The 16639-nt window shown below is 43.4% G+C and overlaps 1 protein-coding gene across 3 annotated transcripts in view; it reads right to left on the bottom strand.

Moving 5' to 3' along the window:
- Window positions 1–1992: 1992 nt before the first annotated feature.
- The window catches only part of TPP2 (tripeptidyl peptidase 2), a 58255-nt gene continuing 43608 nt past the window's right edge, over window positions 1993–16639 (bottom strand). For 2 of the 3 annotated variants that reach the window (XM_061435323.1, XM_061435324.1), the window contains 6 exons: window positions 12707–12858; window positions 11531–11627; window positions 10478–10608; window positions 7090–7297; window positions 5245–5364; window positions 1993–2933 (listed from right to left, as the gene is read on the bottom strand). In XM_061435323.1, coding sequence (XP_061291307.1) covers window positions 2844–2933; window positions 5245–5364; window positions 7090–7297; window positions 10478–10608; window positions 11531–11627; window positions 12707–12858 — 798 coding nt within the window. In that variant the 3' untranslated portion in view covers window positions 1993–2843. Of the gene's footprint in view, window positions 2934–5244; window positions 5365–7089; window positions 7298–10466; window positions 10609–11530; window positions 11628–12706; window positions 12859–16639 lie in introns of those variants that run through there. The other variant, XM_061435325.1, reaches the window with a different exon arrangement.

The following is a 16639-nucleotide window of genomic DNA, read 5'->3' as shown; positions in this document are numbered from 1 at the left end:
TAAGATCTCAATAAGCCATGTGGCATGATAAAAACAAAACAAAAAAATCCCCATTTTCCTGTGATAACCATAATGGAAAAGAGTGTAAAGAAAGAATGTATGTATGTGTATAACTGAACTTAAATAAAAACTTTTAAGAAGGTGATCACTTTTCCTCAGGTTTCAATCTCATAGAAATATAAGTTTTGCGAAGAGTGCCTTCTTCCAGGATGCATTAGGGTCTGGCTGTCAGCATGGAGGCACCGAGTGACCTCAGTAGAAAGAGGAGCCAACAAGGCAGCTTCGTGTCACTGCCCGTGGAGAACTGAGGGGCTGGTCTTCCTAGGATAAACAGTTCACAGCGGATTCTGCCAGCCTGTGGACCTATCTCTAACTTCCACAGTGAGCTTAAAATTATCTGAGAAAGACTTACATTCATGCTGTATCACACATTCTACTAAGAAGCACTGTCAATCACCAGCTCTCTCTGCAGACTGGCACCCCACCTGATTGCCTCGCACTAACTACATCAGGACCTTGACGGCACCAGAGGACCAGGCTCCTGTGGGCCTGGCCTGCCATGAGGGCCCGGCGGTTCACTGCACTCGGAACTCCACACTTTCTTTAAAGAGCGTATCCAAAACTCTCCACGGGCTTAGTTTTTCCTTCCACGTTAAAAAATACAGCAAAAAGACCAAAACTTGAATAATAAAGTGAGAAATCAGGGAACTCTGTAACAATGGTGATTTTACATAAAAAAGTATTTGAAGGATTCACTATATCCTGAGACAATTCAGAAGGTAGTAAAATCTTCAAAATCTGTTACTAGGAAGTTTCTAATTTTAAAATTACATTAAAATTGGACACTAAAGTCATGTTCTTGAAAAAAAAAAAAAAGGTGTGATTTCAATGAAATGGTGTCAGTGAAAGAGCACCTCTGAAAATTCTCTCCTCCATCAGGTTAAGAGAAAACTGACAAAAATTCTCAGAAGCAACTTTTTTAAAACTCAGTCATTTCCCAGAAAACACCACACGCAAGGCTGTCCTGGACAGGACTCCGCTCTCTCATGGACCAAGAAGCCTTTTCCCGGGGGTGTTTGTTGAGATAATTACAAGCAACTGTATAATTCTGTGGCTGCCTGAGATGATGGACAACTGTTGGGACTAATTCAAAAGCTTAAAGGGAAATGAGATGCTCAGAGGGGCTCTGAAAGCTGTCATATTCCTGGATGTCAGCCACACATGTCGCGGGGCTGAACGCATCCTCACGGAAAACCCGGGCACTTACCCATGGCTGAGCCTGAGGCTCTGTGCGGCAGGAAGTTCTTTCGGAAATGAAAAACTTGTTGTACAACACCTTCTCTAATTAGTAGTCAGCCAGCAGCACGACCTTGGGGAGCCATCCTACCCCTCCTGAACGTCTCAACTTTCTGACTGGATTGAACCTGTGTATGTGGGCGCCCATATGTTTAGGTCAAAGTATGTGTGTGTGAGAGAACACGAATGTGGCTGTTCATGGATGGACTTGAGATGAACAAAGACGGCTCAGAAACTACAAATGTCTGCATGCATATTTGTACTTTTTCATCTGATTTCATCGGATACAGGAGTCAATTACTCAAAAATAGTTATGAGTGATTAATAAGACCAGATCTCTGGTAGGCCTTTTACAGTAGTGAATTCTAAGGAAAGAAGATTTAGAAGCCACATACATACATACACACGCATACACATGTATTTGCTATAAGTGAGTAGAGGCCTCTTAATATTGTCTATGTGTGTTTATTTTACAGAAGAAAGATGAAAGAAGGATAGTAGCCAGAAAGATAAGAATAATAAAATTAAACATACACAAGTTAATCACATAAAAGATGCGGAAATATATTCAAATAATTGCAAGCCTATAATAAACAGTATAAATTAAATTACTTCATATTGAATTTTTTATCTGTAGGTTTAATATATTATTTCTGTTCTAACCCCAAATTTTATTCATGAAAAATTAAGACCAACTTTAAGAAGCTTCAATATTCACCTTTATTATTTATAAAAAAAAAATTAAGGTATCAGAGTGCATATGGTGTGCTGCGATCTTGGTTTTGCACATTTATTCACGTTGTTTACATTATTTCAACTGTAATAAACAAACCATAGGGTATCTTTACAATACCTGATACAGATTTAAGCTGTCTGGCACTTATACATGTATTTTGGTTCATTCTGATGCTCTGCACGTCAAGAGATACTAAGAATGATTGGCCTGAAAGAACTCCCAGATGAAGAGTGATTGAAGCAGTTATCTGCTCCAGCAATTGCCACGCATTTATTTGTGCCGGTTTTATTTTTTCCCCTTAATTGAATGTAAACGTTTGCCAAAAAAAAGAAAAAAAATCTGGAAATGAAGTTCTGTTACTTTTTAGTCCAATAAATAATTTAGCTACGCTTAATGTAGCTTTTTTAAGGCCTTCATACCATTCAAAAAAATTAAGTCAACCATGTTAAAACCCTGTTCATTTATAAAATAAAAAATAGAATTTTACAGGTTTGCAGTTAAAAGTTACTGTTCAAATCCTCTCATGCATGTAAGAGCTGCAACCCAACTGAAAGTCCTTGGTGCTGGCACCCAGGGCACAGCCCGCTGCCAGCAATGTGAGGCATTAAGAAAACACCATGATGTCAGAGGTCTAGATTTACATGTATTAAGCCACACGCCAGCAAATTCTCTGATAAATACACATCATTTTAATAATCAGTATTTGATAGCGGATGAAAACATGCATTAGACTAAAAATGCCACAGATTTGCTTTTATATCCATTCACTATAAAACCTTCTTTTTTAAAATGTAAAGTCTTGGTTCCTATCTTAGAATACACAATAATCAGGAGGATACATGATGGGGAGCCAGTTTTCAGTAAAAGACGCACAATGGGTCCATCCAAGCAGCTTCATCAGCTGTAATAAAACATGAAAATAATAAAACATACAAAAATACTATTAAAAAATAGATGTTCCAAGCTCAGAATTTAGGGTAAATTCCGTGTTAAATACGTAGCAATAATAAAGAAGTAGCAGGTAGAACTTTCCTTCCATTCAACCCACCATTAACCCACCCACCAACCTTCCTTCCTACCAACCAGTGTTCTTCATGACCAACTAGTCTACCAACTTTCCTACCAACCAACCTGAAAGTGAAAGTTGCTCAGTCATCTCCGACTCTTTGCAACCCCATGGACTATAGAGTCCATGGACTTCTCCAGGCCAGAATACTGGAGTGGGCAGCCTTTCCCTTCTCCAGGGGATCTTCCCAACCCAGGGATCGAACCCAGGTCTCTCACATTGCAGGCGGATTCTTTACCATCTGAGCCACTAGGGAAGCCCAAGAATACTGGAGTGGGTAGCCTATCCCTTCTCCAGGGGATCTTCCTGACCCAGGAATAGAACCGGGGTCTCCTGCATTGCAGGTGGATTCTTTACCAACTGAGCTGCCAGGAAAGCCCACCAACCAACCTCCCTGGTGATTATCACCATCCAGGGCGACTTTCCTGCTTCCCTCCCGTCTTCTTGCCCATCAACATGACCTGACCTGCTCCTTTCTTCCTTCCCATCCTAGCTTCCCTGCTCTAGGTGTTAGGAAAAAGCATTCAGCAAAGTCACTTCCCACTTGCAAGAAACTTATGTTCTGTTCAGGAAAGTAAAAAGCTATTGAACAGATGAATAAATAAGTAAATAATTAAGAATATATCTGGTATACAGTAAAAATAAAATTTGCTGTTAATGCAGATTGGGAGGGGGTGGGTGTCAGTCACACAGACAGGGGAAGCAGAGGGCGGACGTGAGCGACATGAGAATGAGACGTGAGACATCGGTGAGCTGGGCGGGGGAGAATGGCAGCAGCAGGACCCCCTGGGCCTCACGAGCCACGGGGGACGTGGATAGTACTCTGAATGTGACGGAGCTTCAGCCCGAGGGTATGAAGCTGTCCTTTCCAGCTGCTGTGTGGAGAACAGACAGCCGGCGAGCGGACAGAGACAAGGTGTGCAATGTGCCCTGCTGAGCGAGTCTGGGTAGACGGCTGGCTTCACAAGTACAAGCGCTGGGTTTATAGAGTCCGTGACGGGACGATACTACTAGCTGGTTCCAGGAAGAGCTCCCTCCACCTCCTCGAAGCTCTGCACACGTGAACTGAGATCTAATAGGGCTTCCCTGGTGGCTCAGAGGTACACAATCCGCCTGCCAACGCGGGAGACGAGGGACGGATTCCCGATCTGGGAGGATCCCACCTGCCTCGCAGCAGCTAAGCTGATGTGCGCCACAACCACCAGGCCTGTGCCCTAGAGCCTGGGCACTGCAACTGCTGAGGCCTGTGCGCCCTGGAGCCCCTGCTCTGCGACAAGAGACGCCACCACGATGAGAAGCCCGCTCAGCGCAACCACAGAGGAGCCCTCAATCACGGCAACTCAAGAACAGCCCACGCAGCAATGAAGATTCCCAAGGTAATAAAAACATTTTTTGATAAAACAAAAATTTCAAATGTTTTATAATCTGAACTGACTTGGTAAAGATACACAGAAGAAGTCCAAGAGAAAAGGTAAGCTATAGTTTACCAAAAACGGCCACAGGTGAGTTTTTATTGCCACCTGAAATATGAAGACCAGGCCCCTGGCCGCCTTGGCGTGACCAGCTCTCAACTGTCATCTACCTTTTTGGCATAAACTAATCATGTTGGTCCAAAGACAAGACTAGGCTGAAACAATTTCTGCAGAATTCACCAAGTTTCTACACTTGACATTTAACTTGTGCAGAAAGCTCAGGCACAGAACTTGCTTGCATATAACACATGGTAAAATAAAAAATGGCCTATCCTTTTAAATGACAAAGCAAATCAAACAGACTCTAAAAGCTCAACCATTTTGGCTCTGAGCCAACATGTATTTAAAGAGAATTATTTGTTTCCTTCGTAAAGGAAACCTATCTTCTAACTACACAATATTTGCAACACATTTTGCCTGTGTTGAAAACACTAGAGGCTAAATATAGGTTTTCTAGACAGGAGTGAAAAATGTTAAAAAAAAAAAAAAAAGTAAACAGCTTACTATCTTTCATGCATTTATAGTGTATTTCCCATCACGTTAATTAGACTAATAATTAAAAGTCACGATGAAGCTGGTGTTATCCTGTCACCACGAGGCTTCTGTCTTGCCACTAACGACACTGAAACGACACTCCACATTGCTGATTTAAGTACTGAGTACAAGTCACTTACTTGAATACAGTTTTTCCAGTTTTCTTTTGTTGGTTTTTCTTCTACAAGTTTGGTTGCAAATTTAAGGCCTCTCCCATACATTTTATTCACTAATGCATGTTTGTATGCAAATGTCAAAACCTAGGATATAAAACAAGATACAGCTTATCTACAAAATAGTTTACCATTTAAGCTATTGCTTTAATAATGAAAGAACTGAAGCATTAACAGAAGTGTAATTTTTCAAATGAACATATCACATCAAGCCAATTTTTGAAACTTTTTAAAAGAACAATTGGTGTCTTTAAAAGACCGGAGTATTGCAAAGAACAGATAATTGATTGGGGGAATAAAGCTATTATGATAAATCATTAGCAGTTACTTGTAACCATTTATTTTTTCCTGCCTCAGTAGACCATGTTTTGTCAAGACCCTTCACTATGACCCATCCATCTTGGGTGGCCCTGCATGGCACGGCTGATGGCTTCATTCAATGACCCAAGCCCCTTCAGCACAAGGCTGTCATCCATGAAAGGGGTTTATATGCAATAGTCTCTACTTTTAGAATGTGGAGAATGTCCTCAAAGAAAGGAACCCACTCCCATTTATATGTACTCTAGAGTCAAGCAAAGGGTTCAACACCCGTTGCTACAAACACAGTAAACAGATAGGTAATAAAATGCAGAAGTGGCCCTGAATGACAGAAGCACTATGGCAAGAAGAGAATTACTGTAACAATTTTACCGTGACGCTCAAGTGTTTAGCCAGGTTCTTACTCATCTTTTCCCAGCAGCAAGTGCCGTGTCTGGCACACGGCAGACATGTGGTAGCTGCTGCAGTAACAGTGAGTATTGCTGACGCCCATCCGGGCTCTCAACACTCACTCCTGAGAGCCTGTGGGAGCCCACAGCCCACATCAGAAGCCAGCCACCCGCCTTGGCCCGCACGGTCAGCGCTGCAGGGGCAGGCCTGGCTCAAGCTCCAGGCGCTGATTCCATATCTAAATTCTTAACCTCTGGGGTTGACTCCTTCAGTCTCCAGAACGCAACTGAGTTCCTTCTCTAACCACACTTCTGTCCTCAGGTGGAAAACCCTGGTGGACAGGAAGAATTTCCTCCTACTTCCATCCAGAGGTCGTTACTACTAATTACCATAGCTGTTCTTGAAAACAAGCATCTGTCTGCTTAAAACAAACAAACAAAAATCAACAACACACCCAAGAGTCTGTGCTGGGTAAGAAGCATTCCACTGACTTCATTTCCTTTATGTCCAGGAAAAAGACAGGCTGACCGCTCCTGCAGTTACATAATCTCTACCCTAAGAATTATGGCTGAGCGCCAGAAGGGATTTAAAATGCTTCTATAATGAAAATCCAAAAAGCTCATCCAGGTTGCTTTTTCTAAAACTAGGTTTTAAAAACTGGTCAGCTATAAATCGAGGTGGTATCTCCTCAGCAGTTAGAGCCTGGAGGGAAATAACACACACCGGAACTAACCAGAATACCCTCGCCTCCAACCCTGACAAGCGAGCATGCGGACAGGTGTGGGAGGCAGAAGACAGCTCCCAGGTGCCTCAGTTTGGGCTCCTACGTAAACAGCGTGACCCGAGCCTCCAGCTCCATATACACTCTCCAACTCTTTCCAAACTAGCGTGGCCACTGGTAACCATGCACACAGACAGAACAACGGTCAAGTGGTTTTCAAAGCTGGGAAGCCAGGGGGACACCTTGCTAGGACCATGGCTTCTTCAGAGCCCAGCTCAGCTTCCATCCATGTACTCTGTCCTCTCTGGTCAGCCTGCCGGGCCCAAGAGAGGCCTGGGACACATCCTCAAGAGCTGGGCCCAAACAAAAAGCAGAAAGGGTACCTTATTGTCAAAAAGATCGGTCCATTTAGTCGTCTCCCAGAAGGTCTCCGTCAGAGAGTCCAGGGTGCTCTCTCCTTCCTCCTCTCGCCCCTCTGAGTCGCTCGACACGGCACCATCTTGATCCTGGGCCTGGAGAAGGTGGTCAGCCAGGGCGCAGCCTTTCCGGCAGAGCGCATCTACCAGCGTCGACTTCTGCTTGTCCATGTCACTGCACACCAAGCCCAGAACAGTCCACAGGTCAGTAACACAGCATTAAGAACACAGCCTTATCTGAGATTAAGCTCATGCACCTTTCGCCTGAGCTTTACAACACAGCAATATCGTACAGCCCTGGATAGATGTTTGCTGGTGTGACAACATAAGCCATGTATTCACACGCACGGATTACATGAGTGGGGTCGCTGTACTTGGTTGAAGCAGCCATAGGCAACAGAGGGGAGAGTGCTGGGTTCTCAATTCTGTTGGCTACAGAAGTCTTAGAACAGCATCTTCTAAGTGTCTAGGCTTCTCGTAAATAGCACTTCTTACATATTTCTGTAGTTGTGAACTTGTGTACATGCGCAGAAATGCCAACGCTTACTCGGCGTGTGCCACCAAGTGTTCTCAGTATTCTAACGTATTAACTCATCTACACTCAGAATAATTCTGTGAGTAAGCGACCACCAATGGCCCCCCATTTTCCACAGGAGGAAACTGAGGCACAAAGCGATCAGGCCATCTGTTCAAGGCCCCAGCCAGGAAGTGGCAGGGCCAGGACTCAGCTCCGCGGTTGGTCCCGCCACTGCTGCTCCCATTCCCGAGGTCCCCTGCTTTCCAGGCAGGCATCTCTGTTTTTGGATGTATTCCAAGTGCCCAGAATAATGCCTGGCACGGAACACTCAATAAACCGTTGAAGAATGAAACGCAGTAACTGCCTACACTCTGGGGAACAGCGTGCGCTTCAGAAAGCTTGCTTACTTGAGGCACCCTGTCCAACTAGTGTGCAAACAAGGACTAAAGTGCTCAGATGACGACCAGAAGGCACTCAAACACAGGACAGACAGGCTGTCTAATGATAAGGAGGATTCTGAAGGATGCAGAGTGAAACGTGCCCCATATGAAATCCACAGGGACTACGAAGTCAACAGTAATCAGTACAATAGACAACTATAACGGGAAGGGAAAAAACCCCAAACAACACAGTAACCTGCTACAACCTAAGCTACCCACCTTGATACATTTGCAATGCAGATGCAATTATGCCGAAAAGATGCCTAAGAGTTTATCAGCAAAGAGTTTCAAAGTTTTAAAAGAGCCCACTCTTACATCTTTTCATGGAGACGTTTCCGGGGACCTGACGTGCTTGGTCACTCTGGACTTGAGAACAGAAGGACGGATGGGCTTGGGGCAACTATGCAGCTTTTTGTTTAATGGGGTCCCCTCACCCCCAACCTTGTAGATGCTGGGCAGCATCTAGAACGTCTCAGGAGTATTTCACTTGTGCTCACAGTAACTCCAGGAGTCAGGCACAGGCACGGCGCCCACTCTGTGAAGAAGCAGGGCCGTGGAACAAGAAGGGGCAAGCATGGTGAGGTCTGGACATCTGGTCACCCATGGCACCCTGACCGACTGTGCCTGCTGCCCCAAGAAGGGCTGGAGGACGCAGAGGGTGGAGGCCAGGCTGGGGGGAGGCTGTGCCGGACAAGCCGGGCCTGGATTAGGTCACCTGTAAGATGCCCTGCTATTTCCACATTTTCTGATCCAACAGTTCAGATTCCATATGTCTGGAATACTCTTCTCCTCCCCTCTTCCGAGAACTGACCTGCTCAGATTAAATACTTATCATTCCATGAGGTTTTTCCCTCCTCGAAAAAAAAAAGTCAGCTCTCCTTCCCATAAGCGTTCACAATTTAAAATACTTTTTCTCTCAGTCACATTCTATCTCACCATTTCACATCTTCCATATTAGACAGTACATTTTCTAAGAGTAGAGACTGTCTGGTTCTTCTTCTTTTTTTAACATTCCTCTCAAGGGTGTCCCAAGCAGTGTTTGCTCAATAAACACCTCTGAATCAAATTTAGTTAGGGACTGATGAAGGTGGCAACAGATACATTTGAGGAAGCAACTTCAATCAGACACTTTAGTGGCCAGAGTAAATTGTAGTTTAAATGTAATTAAAACTTAGTATTAGATCACCTAAAAAAATTAGAATTTTTAAGATCACAAAATGGCTGTCTTACAATTGTTGACACAAGAGACTTAAGTGAAAAAGCAGTTTTGCATGGAAATGACAAATTAATGCTCCTAGGAATCCCTTGTACATAACTGGCGGCTACACTGTCCACTATTATTATTTTTTTAAACACCCAAAACATTTTGTATTGGGATATAAGTCAATTCCACTATCATTAGTAACAAGAACATAGCAATGTTTCAAGAAGGCTCCGTAGAAGGATGCTGACAATGGCCAACCACCTATTTTGCAAACATTTTATTCTGCTTGAAAACTGCTGCTTGTAAGATTCTTAAGACCTTTATCAGCAGTATGAATGATGTAATGCCAAGACTTCCAGCAGTTTACCATCAAGCATTTTGTATTTAAAAAAAAATCCTGACTGCAGCAGGCGGAATCTCGAAAGGAAATGACCGTCCTTTCAGGCAGTCTGCACAGTTTCTGTTTGTTAGTTTACAGCAACTCTAAGAGAAGGTGGGACTTTCTACCCTTGTCAGTTAAGGACCCTGGGGTTGGAAACAAACCCAGGCGACAGAGGAAGAAGTGATCCTGGACGATCCATCAGGAGATGAAGGCAGGAGCTCACGACGGGTAGACCGTCACAGCAGCACATGGAAACACTCTCACATGGAGGGAAACTAATAAACGCACAAATCTGGCTTCACTAGTTTTACATATCACACTAGGGTTTATTACGGCTAAACTATAATCCCCCTTCTCAAGTATTTCTGTCAACCAGTTTCATAAAACTGAGGTTGCTAGATAATAGTCTTAAGCTAATTTTCTTTTCATTTTATTAAGCGTTACAAGCTGAATTTGGAGTATGTCATGCTATTATTCGTCAATAAAAGGTTGAAAAATTAGTTTTATAGGCTGCTATGTGCTTCTCCATATGTCCAGTTCACACAAACCCCCAAATGGCTGGACTGTGTGATGACAGTCACTCTAATCTCTCCACCACGACAGCACCTGATGGTGGAGAAAGCCAATGACTTTGCTTTTTCTTAAACGACTAGAGAAAACTACCACCAAATATTTAAGGATGGAGTATCCCCAACCTGATAACTCCCAACGATAAGGATATAAACAAATACCAGAAAAGGAGGATATTTTCAATAACCAAAAAAAGTCACCAAGAAATGAGATGCAAGAAAGAGTATTTACTGGTTAGGTACTTTTTTATAATAGCTGCATCAGGCCTGGGGTCAGTCTTCATCGCAATATAAACTGCTAGGGCTGTTTGATCTATGTGAGAAATTACAGCATTTGCAGCTTCAACAATTTCGTTCAGTCTTTTCATTCGTTCCTGAGGAGGAAAGAGAAGAATAAATAAGAAAAAGGAAGTATCTCTGAGCAGCCGGACTCTGAGGAGTGACAACCGTGGTGGTGCAGGAGCAGGCGGGCTGCAGGCCAGGGCCGGGTGCCACCTCCCCGGAGTGACCTTCATGACCACCAGCACCTCTAGAGAACCTGAGCGCAGATGGGAAAATACCTGCCCCTACACTCCCTGCCAGCAATGAACAGTAAGACTCAGCCAGAGACCAAGCTCATAGAGACGTAAAGTGTTTTCTCCAAGGCAACCCCTTTCCCGGGTATCTTATCAAGACTTAAGAAATGTGATTGGCTATGTTACCCTGGTTGCACACCACACGCAAACAGGAGTAAGAAAAGCACTAGCTGATGAGTCTCACTTTGAGGACTGCAGTGTGGCGGCCCCAGGAATCTGCTCCCATCGGTACCTTCTGGCTCACGCTCAACCCTTCAGGACTCTGAGCTGATCAGGGCTATAAGCACCGTCTACAGCCACGGCTCCCAGCGGGAGCCGGTCCAGTCAAGACAGCTGGGAGCTAGGACAATCGTTAAACACACAGGAGGATCACTCTGCTTCTGCTGCAGCTGCTCAGGCTTCCAGGAGGCCAGGACCACTGCCTTCTGCTTCCAGCTGTTTTCAGGTCAAGGTCAACAGAGCAATCCTTAGGGTTTCCTATCTCCTCTTTCTCCCATTGACCGAACAAGACCAGCTAAGAATATTCGTTCAACCAAATGATATAGTAATGGCCAAGTCCAGAGCTTTAGGAAAATAGCTCAACAGATCATTCAAGGTGAGGAAACATGTTTTCAGTCACCAGGAAGAGATGATCAGGACTGGATCTTTATTTCAAATGCAAACATTATATAATACTGCAAGCAAAGTAATACACTCATAGTAAAAAATAAGCATGCCCAACCTTTTCAGCATCCAACTGATGAAGTCGTGCAACGTACAAAGGAAGGTAATTAGGGTACGTTTCCTTCAATTCATTATAAATGTCACTAGAATCCAGCCTATGGAAATAAGAAAGAAACAGTCATTATTTAGTTCTTTTAGAAAGAAAAAGATCTGTCACTCCTATTTAATACTGTTTTGAAGCTCCAGTCAACATCCTAATGCATCGATCTGAAATATAATTATTGACAAAGATTTACAGGTAGTATAAATCCATGTCTCTAGAAAACCAAAAGAATAAAACTGAAAATTATTTCAATTATGAGTTCAGTAAGATGGCTGGATAAAAATAAGCATCAACAGCTTTCCTACATACCAGCTACAACTCAATTTATTAAAAGGAAGCAGGAAAAATTCAAAAAGAGTTAAGATGAAAAGATCTAGAAAGGTCTAAGATCTACAAAGAAGGAAAATTTACACTTTCTTGAAAAATCTGAAGTCTTGAATGACTACAGAGACAAATGTTGCATGTTCCCAGCTAGGGAAGCTGAGTAAACTATGTTCTTGCTGATTATATGTTGGGAGGAACAGCAGCTGAGGTTGGGGTTTGCCACACTGGGTGTGATGTCACTGCTTCCCAGCGCGGGCAGGGCCTCGGGGTCTCAGCGGTGCCCGGCCGGGCAGACCCTCCGCTTCAAAAGCAGGGGCTGAGCAGGAGGGAGTCCCTGCCTCTCAACCAAATTCACCCAGGACTTGGCCTCAGCAACTGCTGTTCCTCCATTGTCTGCGTGTTCCCGGGATCATTTCCAGATGCCTGAAAAAGTGGTTTTAAATTTGCTCATAACCAAACTGTAACTGGAAAACCAGGATCCGCCCACCTGCTACGTGTATAAACACAGAGACAGGTAACGACGGGACACTGATGATCTCCGCAGAGTGGGCAAACGGTGACAGGTTTTCTTTGCACCTGCCAATAAAGTTCCCTTCCAAGAGCAAATGAGGATAGGATTAAAGTAAAAACTCTCATTACAAAGGGGAATTCAAAAATAAACAGAATTACAGGAAAAATTTAGAAGCACCTGCAATCCTATTCACTGTGGACATTTCTGAATACAGTCTTTGCATATTTACTAAGGGCTGGTGCAGCTGGGAAAAGAGAAGTAAACACTTGGAAGATTCAAAGCCATTTAGAACTTACTTTGTCATCCACTGAATTTTAAGATCTCGTAACGCTTCGGTGAACTCTTCTTTCAGATCTTTCTCTTTTTCCGAGTCTTTTTCTTTCTCCTTGCTGCCGTTCTTAGTCTTTGTTGGAGGAGATATCAGGTAATAATGAACAGGGATTACATCCTGCGGAGAGAGTCTTAAATTAACACGCCTGATTATTTTGCCTACTTAGACATCTTCACTAGCTCAACAGCACGTTAACACGGGCTGCCCCTGAGCGGTACTACATTGCACTTTGGATTCTAAGGGCCACAATGCATCTCAAGTTCCAATCTGTGATCAAAGTCATTTTCTCCCAAACTTTAGGGAGATGATGCTTCTACTATCTCCTTTAAAACAAAGGAAATAAGGACAAATTTTTCCCCATGTATGTGTATTTGGTATTCTTGGTTTTCTGTGAAAGATTAACTACAAAAAAGTACTGAGCGATCACATTTTATTTCTGAGGAGGGAAATTAATTAGAATTGAAAAAAGGAAAGATCCTCTTTTCTAAGTAAATTTAAAGAGAAATTTCTTTCTTTATTCAACTGAGACCCCAAGACGTGCAAGGTAATTGCTCTAAAACAAAGCAGACAAGGGCCTTCAGCGCTGCGGGAAGACAGCCAACAAATGGGGTAACGGGTGAGTAAATAAACAACTTGGGTAACGACACAGAGTATCAGGAGAACAGACCAGGGTGAGGGCACGGTGTGACAGCTGGGTAAGGGGGGCTGGTGGGGAGCCTGTGTAGACAAAGTTGTTAACAGAGACAGTCTAAGGAGCTGATGTCTGAGCTCATGGAGCCTCAGTGACCTAAATGAGAGAACTGCAATGAACCTAAAGAACCAAAACGAGGCGGGGAAGGAGCACTTGCAGGGACAAGACGAGCAGGGCAGAAACTTGAGCGGGGGCGCCAAGCGCAGGGCAAGCTGCTGAGACTCGGGCGGTGGCACAGGGAGCCGAGCTGACAGGACACGGTTAGAGAGGACGGGGGTTATTCCGAGCCCAACAGGAGGAGCCGGGCGCAAGGCAGTGGCATGATCAAAGATCTGTGCTCTTGGCTGACTAACACTGGATCCTGGATGGATGAACCATTCTGGTTGGCGCTTAAGAACTCTTTGATACGATATTTGGAGACTGGATGACAGAGGGCGAAAGTGGAGAGAGAGTGGAACAAGTTGGCAAGAAGCCCAGGTTTCCTGACACAGCTTGGAAAGGAAGAACGGCTGAGAGAAGAAATGAACAGACCGGGGATGCCCCGTGAGTGCAGGGCCGATGGTGTCTGCTGGGGTGCTTAAGACGAGGGGCTGGACAAGACCAGCAGGGGTAGAGAGAGGGAAGAGAGTGGGCCCTGGTGTGGGCCACAGCGCTCCATCGCGGGGGGACCGTCTTGAGGCCACCTGAGAGGTGGCATCAGACGGGAGAGGGAACTGTCAACCTGGCTGCACAGTGGCCATGGGCACTGACGGGGGAGTGGCTGCAGGGGAGGAGGGCAGGGGGTCGGCAGTGAAGGCCGAGTGAGAGGGAGTCGAGGAGAGAAGGGGAAATAAACAGGTAGAGATGGTTCTGAGAAGTTCTGCTTTGACGAGAGCCCATGTAACTACCTGGATCTGCATCTATTTCATCAACGTGTACATGTGCTCTTGAGAAAAGTTAACGCGGTGTCTGGGCAATGACAGCCCATGTTATACTTGCTGTTTTTGACCCAATAACTAAGCGGCCCTAATTACATCATTATTAAGACAACTTCTAAAATTCTATCTTCAGGTTTATAGTAAAAGTGGTGCTACGCTAAAATCTTGTATGTGTTTTCATTAACGGAGCTGCTGCAATTGAAACAAATGGCACTTCTGACGTTTTTAAGGCCCCAATTACGTAATTTCAGGAAAAAACTCTGCACGGGTTGAGCCACAAAACAGTACTGGCTTCATCTTTGCTGAAACAGGCTTCTGAGGTGTGAATGCTACATAAAATACGTCCATTCTGACAGCTTCCACAATTAAACTTTACCTGGGGGTACTGTAACAGGAAGCACGGGAGCCACTGGGTAGCAGTGCTAAGAAAACAACAACTGCTGTTTCAGGAGGACTCACTCCAAGCACAGAAACCCACGGACGGGGAGCAATCTAAGAAATCCACTCTTGGCCATTCTGGCGCCACGCAACCTCTGAGGTCAGGGGGCCAGAGCCCGTGGACAAAGGCCTCCAGAGACATGTGAGCCCGGGGAGAGGAGAGGGTCCCTGCCACCACCCTGCTCACCCCTCAAGGTTCACTGTCCTGGGTGGGTGCTGGCCTGCGCTGGAGCCAGGTCAGAAGTGCTGGCACCCTGGAGTCGATAATTCGTCACCAAGTTCTTAAAGGGACAGACACTTTGTGTCATCTGTGTAGCAGAGGCCGCACACCTAAGACTTCGAGGGGGAAGTGACTCCAACCTCTGCCCCACTCCCTTGGAGTCACGCTCCTGTGCGGTGCTGGACTTGCCCAGGGGAGGGCACTGGGCAACCAGCACTCCCTCTGACCGAATGTGCGTCCCCCTGGGGACCCCGCCTCCTCGCCTGAGCAGGGAGAGGGACAAACTTCAGGAGGGGAAGCCTCTCTGTTGTGAGGCAATGCCTCCTCTGAGGCCCACAGGTAAGGCATTGGCTAAGATGTTTTAGTAAAGAGAGAAAACAGTTGAATTTAAAATGAACAATCCATTAAACAGAACTGATGATTAACAATGAACTCTAACAAAGATCTATATATAGATAGAGAAAAACCATATATAATAGCAACCATAAACTACACTGAAAATGCAAGAGACGGGGGAAGTTAATGATGAAGGATCTTGATTAGGTAATCAGCATTATATACATTAAATATATAACAAATTAGTAATTATAAATGTTAACACTGTCCCATAACAAAAGTTCAAGACAAGCACTACTTTTTATTATTAAATGTTATGGACATGGCAGTTTTAATCCCCAACCAAAAAAAAAGAAGTTATTTTTTATTTATTTTATCATGGTCATCTGTTCTTTTTGTCAAAACATTTTTACAACTCAACTTCTAAAGGGCTTAGTATAGGGTCAATTTAACAGAAATAATTTTATACCATTAAATCAAAAGAAATCTTGATTATGATTTAAAAAGACAGTCAAAAAAGACTATTCAGAGCAGAAATGCTAGAAGTTTCTCTACAGCAGACAATAGTAAGCCTTTTTTTAAAGAAAAAAAAATCACTCCAGCTATTCACAAAGAATTTCAGCAGTGTTTGAATTTATCAACAGTTAGAAAATCAAACCTATCTGCCAAATCAGTAACTATTCTTTGGACAATAAAACACACCACCATTTAAATTCTGGTTCAAAACATAGTACCTTTATCTCTTAAATTATTTAGAAAATATAAATTCAAAATTTTAATATCTTCACACAAAGTAAAATAGCTATTTTAAAAACTAATATCATATTTGAGTGCTATTTATGATGTTAACTATATTCTTTCACATTACAATGAACTTAAAAATGGGTAGCATACATTTTCAAATCAAAAGTCACTGAGACCCAGAGGACAAATCCACTGAAGATTATGTACAAAAAGTTGGTATTTTGTTCAGGTGATAAATTATATATATATAAAATTTTATAATATATAATTAAAATATAAACTATATATTTATATAAAATATATAATATGAAATTATAATTTATATAAATTTATATTACATAATTATATATATAATTTTATCATTGTAATGCGATTAGAAAACTATAAAAATGATTATTTTTAAAATAAGAGTGTCCCATGCACTTGCACTGAAGACGTGGGAGAAATGGAGGCGGTGACTCCAACTATCAGCTCTAGAAGCTTCCTAACCACAGGAATAAGGTTTCTATTCATATGACAGTTTCTTATCTCAAGTAATCTAATACTAACAAA

The sequence above is a fragment of the Bos javanicus genome, chromosome 12 (genome assembly GCF_032452875.1).
Source record: "Bos javanicus breed banteng chromosome 12, ARS-OSU_banteng_1.0, whole genome shotgun sequence".
Lineage (NCBI taxonomy): Eukaryota > Metazoa > Chordata > Mammalia > Artiodactyla > Bovidae > Bos > Bos javanicus.
This window is presented reverse-complemented; position numbering and strand designations above follow the sequence as displayed.